Source organism: Colias croceus, chromosome Z, assembly GCF_905220415.1.
Source record: "Colias croceus chromosome Z, ilColCroc2.1".
NCBI classification, from domain to species: Eukaryota; Metazoa; Arthropoda; class Insecta; order Lepidoptera; family Pieridae; genus Colias; species Colias croceus.
The window spans coordinates 4,488,667-4,496,584 of record NC_059568.1 but is presented as its reverse complement, the minus strand read 5'-3'; the positions used below and the strand labels follow the sequence as shown (position 1 = coordinate 4,496,584).

The 7,918-nt window shown below is 31.8% G+C and overlaps 1 protein-coding gene across 2 annotated transcripts; it reads left to right on the top strand.

The window, feature by feature from the left end:
- The first annotated feature begins 237 nt into the window (after positions 1-237).
- Positions 238-7,702, top strand: LOC123705313. Of its 2 annotated transcripts, XM_045654048.1 has the most exons (4): positions 238-400; positions 5,083-5,419; positions 6,558-6,753; positions 7,397-7,702. In XM_045654048.1, the coding sequence occupies exons 2-4, from the start codon at positions 5,127-5,129 to the stop codon at positions 7,643-7,645; spliced, it is 738 nt and encodes a 245-aa protein (XP_045510004.1). In that variant the 5' UTR covers positions 238-400; positions 5,083-5,126; the 3' UTR covers positions 7,646-7,702. The 2 variants fall into 2 exon arrangements, with proteins under 2 accessions (XP_045510004.1, XP_045510005.1); XM_045654049.1 differs by lacking the exons at positions 238-400; positions 5,083-5,419 and adding an exon at positions 6,041-6,344.
- The last annotated feature ends 216 nt before the right edge of the window (positions 7,703-7,918 follow it).

The window sequence follows — 7,918 nt, the reverse complement described above, 5'->3', positions numbered from 1 at the left end:
TTATATAAATATATATTGCGAAAGAGATTCCAGCAACGTAGAATCACTTATCGAGCGACCCTTCCAATTTCCTTCACACATATGGCCATTTAGGTTCGTTAAAAATGACGCAAGGAAGATTCTTTTATAATGCAAAAGTTAATCGACAGCGATCAGCAAAACCACAAAGAAGCAAGCTATTTTGTTCTTTATGGTTATAAGAAATAAGAGGGTATTACGTGTCATTAACAATGTATTCGTAGGTGTTCACTCCACATGTGTACCAGTTTTCGACGGCAGTGATCACGGACAGTCGCGCAGTGTATATATTTATTTAATATTTACACGAACGGGATTTCTGTGTGCAGTGTACCGTTCTAAATGTCATGGACCTCTAACACATTCCTAAGCATCTAATAATGTAAGTTAATTTTTGAAAAATTATTGTATCATACTTATTTATTTATCATCAAATATTTGTACGGAAAACCTGGTGAAAGTTGAGTGAAATTTTATTTAAATAACTTTAATTTCCAACATGAATAATGTATGTTTGTATAGCAATTGTAACTTGAAAAGTATTGTGTTTAGATGTATCGATATACCGTATTTACTGTGGTAATATGAATCAAGTGATATCAGAGGTGCCCTCTGAGATTATTTTGACCCTCATCCTCAATGTTCGCAAGAATATTTAAACGATGACGCAAAATGTACAATATCGTTAATAACTAGTCATTTCATTTTTATTACTATGTCTTTGAAATTGAGAGGCTAAGCAAGGATACAAAAAATGGCCTAAATCCTACCTACCTGTACCTAACTAATTGTACCTAATTTATTTTTATTTTATACGTGAAAGTGAATTGTCTTCTAAAATACATATTCACGCATTATTACTTATGATTCATAGACCTAATATTGTACGGTGTTCCATGTTATGTATCAATACAATTGCGAAATATTATATTTAAATTTGCAACTTTCGCAACATGAAGCGCAGCGCGTAATGTACCTACCAACATATTGATTGTTGTTTCCCGGGATAAAAAGTAGCCTATGTCCTTTCCCGGGTATCAAAATATCTCCATACCAAATTTCATGAAAATTGGTTCAGTAGTTTAGGCGTGATTGAGTAACAGACAGACAGACAGAGTTATTTTCGCATTTATAAGTTAAATGTCTAAAAAAATCAAATATAAACTTATCGTTAATGTTATAAAGAGGTATCACTTGTGTTTTTGTATGTACCTATGTAATGTTTCATACAAAAACTACCTACTCGCCTAATTTCAAAAATTCTTTCATCACTAGAAAGCATCTTTCATCTAACATAAGCTACTTTTCATCTCAAATAAATCAAGGCAAAGACAGGGAAAGCACTGTAAAATAGTATGTCAATAAGAAGTAAATAAGGCATAGTCGGGGCTAGCTGCTAGTATAAAATAATATGACAAAAAGAGTGTTCAATTTCGAGTTGTAATGTGGAAACAAAGTCATATGCTACGGTCCACCTCACTGCACAAATACCAACGTATGGAAGGCAATACTTTAAAGGGCCACAACGTGACTATAAACCGGCTTGCTATGTAATTATGCCTTATGCAATAGATTAGCTATTTACTACAATAATATGATGATGTATATCTCTACCGAGCTATTGCTATGCCACTTATCGAGTCATCGAAAGTGGGAACAATTCAAAAGGTTCCATACCAAATTTTCCACAAAAAGTTTTAAAATGTACTACTGTGTGCAAAAGGATACTTAGCGTTTTACTATAGTATTCGTAGCTTAGTACTTATGTTTATTCATTATACCTAATATTCATCACAAAGTAGTAACTTAAGATTATGTAGGGTATCTGCGTAAAAATGTACAAGAAAGCAATAAAGAAAAAGGTGAAAATTTTAAGCTATTCCACCGTGGCAATTTGAATATTTTAACCCTGTGATTCAAGGGTTATTCGGTTACCCTGTCATTCAATTAACCTTTGTAAAATCTATATTCAGGAATACAATCTCTACTTAATAGAATACTAGCATTCCACCCGAGGCTTTGCTTTGTTTTCAAAGAGTAACCCGCATAGTTCCCGTTCCCGTAGGATTTCCGGGATAAAACCTATAATATGTGTTAATCCAAGTTCCAACCCTCTAAATTTCATTGTAATCGGTTTAGTAGTATTTGCGTGAAAGAGTAGCAAACAAACATAACTACAAATACAAACAACCTCACAAACTTTCGCATTTATAATAATATTAGTAGGACTTTATATAAGTCTTGATACAATACATGCCTCTGCATGTATCTTATCTTATCTCTATAAGTGTACCTATTTTTGTTTTTAACATTCATTATTCACCAACACAAGTATGTACCCCGCAATATTTCGAGAAGCCTTGTCATGAATCCTTAACACTGAGCTCCATAATGAAAAAATATTGATCAGCAACTTGATACGCAGTGGAAGGTGTCATTACATATCTACATAATATCATATTATTCAAGTTTAATAATGCAGTATAGTATATTATTATCTGTGACAATGCTGAATGTGAATAGCATCTAGCAGCTGGCGTAACTAATAAAGCGACTCGAACTAGTAGTCGAAAACAAATTAAACCGTTCAAATGCAACGTAATAATCTTTACTAATATCACAAAGCTGGAGTTTGTTTGTTTGTTTGTTTGAACGCGCTAATCTCGGGAACGGTTTGAAAAATTATTTCGGTGTTAGATGGCCCATTTATCGAGGAAGGCTATAGGATATTATATTATATCATCCCGCTAAGACCAACAGGAGCGGAGCAATGCGGGTGAAACCGCGGGGAACAGCTAGTAATATGATAATGGTGTTCTTTGAAATCGTAGTAAAATATAAAACTCTATTGCCTATACTATTATTGAAGTTATTAAGTGATTATGTTCCCTTACTACTTAAACATTTCTACATTCATTTTTGATGGTTTAGTTAAAAACATTCTCTGCGTCTTTATTTTAAGCTAAGCTGTCTAATTATTATACATCTCTAGTACAAAATTTACCTAAATATCAAGTGTTAAACAAAGATCGGCTGTGCATGACAAGAATAATAGTTTAGGTCTATTATTTTATACCTACTCAGATGAGGAGAGAGAACAACTTTCTACTATGTACAAGTCACAAGTTATTGAGTTTATGCATTTATTTGGAATTTCACGTATGTACGCATAGAATTTATTATGATGTCATATAATAGATAAATAAAAAATTGTAATACATAATTGCATGTAAGTACATACCTATTATTATTTGAGTATTTATTGACACCCTCGATTGCGTAAGTATCAGCGAATGCTTATAAGGAAAAAAATGTATTCCAGTCTTTGTTATAATTGAATCACGGTTTATGTTGTAAGTATGTCATAAATACATTTTTATAGCCGGGAACGGAACAATCTTTCAAACAAAAATAAAATAAAATGGGTTCAGTAGCTTGATATTATCCCTGTAATTATAACTATAGGTAGATGTTGATGTACCTAGTTGTGTAGCACCGTAACAATTAATAACATGTTAGGTGTAATATGTAGATTTATAGAATTTCTATAATATTTGCGGTTGAAATGACCTCGTATATATATAGGTACTTCTATACTAATATTATAAAGAGGAAAGGTTTGTAATTATGTATGTATGTATGGTTTTCACGCAAAAAACAACTGGACCGATTTCAAAAATTCTTTCACCATTAGAAAGCTGGATCTTCACTGAGCAACATAGGCTAGGTTTTATCCCGGAAATCCCACGGAAACGGGAACTATGCGGGTTTTTCTTTGAAAACGCGGGCGAGGCCGCTGGCGGAAAGCCAGTATTTTAAAATAAACAAAGGATATTATGTTAGGTGCGAGAAATGACGGCAAGTCACTTTTCGCTTCAACGATACACCTTTTGCCTTATAAAGTAGCTTGTTTATGTTCACTTTACACCGTATAGGTAACCTACGTCCTACAATATTACATACCTGCAGGCTGCATTTTATATAAATGAACATTTTACCTAATATAATATCTACCGAAGAACTAATTATAGATAGTTATTAATAGGATTATTTATTATAGAGAATGAAATCATGAAAATGAAAAAAAAACTATTACAGAACACACGAAGCTTTTCCAAATAATTAGTTGTTGAAATATTGATTTCAATTACAAAACGTTTCTTCCACTTTAAGTGAGATTTATTGCAATGACCTTTTTCTTATCATGCACATTTGGTAAACCTATTGTGAGTCCTGTAGGTATGCACTCAACATTTGGTAACACATGTTAATCCTTGTGAATATTTTATATTTATTGTTTATATGAATCTATACAATAGAAGTACGGGTAAGAAATACTCGAACAGGGTCATAAATAAAAGTATAATTATTTTGAGTGTTGTATAGACCATTAAATAGTTGAGTTAAATAACTGTTAGTGTGTAGTTCACTCGAATTCTTCAGACTAACAGTCTGAAGAATTCTGAGACATACCTCCGATACTCTATTTGAAGATAAAATAATAAAGTGACAATCTTCCTACAACAAAGTGCTTAAATTATTTAGTAAAATTAATTACACGAATAATCCCAATATTAGTTAATTAAAATATGTAATTTTCGGATAATTAAAAAAAAATATTAAAAAATCTTTCATTGGGTAAAAATTATAATCCTATTCACATTAATTTCCTATAGCACACACAATTGAAAATCTTATATAATATTAATTGTTAACTGGCTTTCCACCCGCGTTTCCAAAGAAAAACCCGCATAGTTCCCGTCCCCGTGGGATTTCCGGGATAAAAACTATCCTATGTGTTAATCCAAGTTACCCTCTACATAAATGTGTGCTAAATTTCATTGCAACAAACGAGTAACAAACATACACATATTATACAATATACATCCATTCTCAAAAACTTTCGCATTTACCTATAGGTAGATAATATTAGTAGGAAGGATAGGATAGGATAGAAATCATAAACTTTTTAAATTACTTATAACCAATTTCTTTCATTGTAGAATGTAGGAAGAATGTAGGTATGACATAAGTTTTTAATAAGAATATTTTCATTCATTTTAGTTTCCAACCTGGCGCCAAAAAATCATAAACTGTCCGCTGGTTCCATGGGCAAGAGTGGAACTGGCGGATTACCGGGAAAAAGTTCCGGTAAAAGCATTGGAAAGTCAACCCACGTTTCTTCCAGTCCCAAACCCAGTGCGAAGTTACCTACAATCACACCATCGACGTCAACTAAATCTTCACTCACTCCACAATATACTGGAAAAAACAAATCATCTACCAGCATTGGTGTAATATGGTTACCGATACGCAAAAAGAACAAATACAAGGAATATGCATACAATGCATATCAAAACAAGCAGCGAGAAAAAGAAAGAGCGCCAACAATGTATAATTTGTAAGTAATTAAGAATTTATTCGTTTTCAAACAATGTTTTCAAATCGTATTGTAATATTATCGTAATTCGTATTGTTATGCACTTTTTATTTGAATCTTAATATAAGCAAAAATTAAATTCAATCAATGTAAAATCTTCATAATAATAATAATATGTTAAAACAAGACATGATAATAAATCATACAGCATGTAGCATGTACTTAGTTTATAATGTGTTTGAACTTTAAACGATGTCAATGTACCTAGTTCAAAAATATTGTTTGGTTTGAACTTAAATAAGTTCAACTTAACACGTTTGAAACTTTCCGACTTCTTTCCGATGTTTTAAATGTTCCCGCTCTTTCTTGTGTTGCATGATCCACGTTAACATCTTGGTTAACTGTGGTTAACATGATAACACCCACTAAATTATGGCCATAATTTGACATCATTCTTTTTGTAAAATCTTTATAACTATTTTAATAAATTTTATTGGTTTAATAAATCGATAAATAATTTCATCATAAACAAAAATAAAAGAACTTGTTTTTATGGATGGCAGGCATATTACCAAGTCACAACAAATGTCAAATAATGACATAACTATTGACGTCATGTTTCACGCAACGCGTAGGTAAAGGTAACATATAAAAAATAAACAAAAGCAAACCAAAGTAGGTAAAACTAAAACAAATAATACATTCAATGTTCTAAATGATAGCTGCAGTCTCTTGCTTCTGTATTAAAAATTAATTGTTATTAGATAATCTACTAACATCTGCCTTAAATGTATTACAAGTTATTCATTATTCTTCGTTTAGCAACAAAACTTTTTGGTTGAAATTCCTTCAAAACAATGCAAGAAAATAACGATTTCGAAAAAATCATAAGCACATGGCGACGTTTGTCCGGAGAGCAACAGCAAGTGCAGTCAATAGCGCCAAGGTGAATTATCGGTTTATAACTGCACTCCTGCACTCCACTGAATAAGTGATTCGTTTGTCCAACTATTGTTTACACAATATTTATGACAGTGTCATGTTCCAAATGAATACAAGCTTCACAATCATACGTCTCGTAGTTGTTTTGATAAGTAGTGCTGAATCGGTTAAAGCGTTGCGTGGCGAATACTAAATATTTGGATATTTTATTTTTAAGCATGTCAGGTGATTCGTCTCATAATCCAGTGCCGAAGAAGATCGAGGAAGAAACCAGTTTATTAGTACCTGATAAAACTGCTGCTGCTCTGGGTGGAGTTGGAACAGTATCTCTTCTTCAGGACCCTCCTGACATTAGCACTGATAAAGATTCGGATGAGAAACCTGGCGAACTTACACGAAAAGAAAATCCTAAGGTAGATTATTTTTATTATAATTGAAGCTATGGAATATTTGCCAAAAAATTGGTACCAAATCATTAGTAGTGTGATAATAAATTTGTTATTCAATTAACAGTAATGAATCCACCACAATGGCTGCCAAAGACTTTGTTTATGTGTATATGTTATGACTTGGATGGTAGTAATAGCTTAGGTTTTGTTATACATTGTTTTTATGACTGATTTCACAATATTCAAGTAAAACTAAGACAAAAAATTAAGTATAGTGCTCTATTGAAAGCAAATAGTTGAAAGTGGTAGTATACAAGTTATCAAAAAAGAAGGTGGATATAGGATATTATGTATTTTAAATCTGTCACCTTTTAAATCCATACTAAATGTGTTATAGTGTGTTAAACAAATAGTTTTAAATTAACAATTGCAAATGATCATGTCTATTCTCAATCAGCAATTTCTTTCAAGTATTCTATGTCTATTATGTTAAATTTGATTAAAAGTAATGTGGCATAATTTGATGATTTAAAATGATTACACATTGATATCAATACTAATTGTTTATTCAGCTTTTAATTACTGATATAGTAATACATAAACTTTCAAGTGACTAATGTTGCCATTGCTTTGTTTTTTTACTGTAATAGTTAATTTATAATTTCAGGATGCAGCAGGTGACTCAATAAACGAGAAAAACAATGATTACCTCGAAAATGATGAAAAGGTTATTATTAAGCCGCCGAATACAGATCTGGATAAGAAGGATAAATTGAGTGATAACGTTGACAGTGTGTATATAAAGCCTAAGCCGGCCCACAAAACTCGATCAAGCACTCCCACTCCAGAGGAAGAGAGCTGCGGTATCAAATGCTTATATTATACCCTACAGTGTTGCGACTGTGTGCTTATGTAACTGCCATAAATTAGATGATAAGCGACTTTTGTTATTTATGAAACCATTAAATTAAGTGTTATGGATGGATGTGACATGTCTTAGAATGATACAAGCTTTAGAAGAAATTTAGTTTTATATCTTGTAAACATCTGGCATGACCAGTTGTAAAACTCAATATCCATTATTTTTTTAGTAGCAGTAGCAACTTAGTAAACTTGTGTAAATAATATCATTATTTAATGCAATGGTTTCTTAAATAATAAAAGATATTTTAAGAATCTCTTTAGTAGA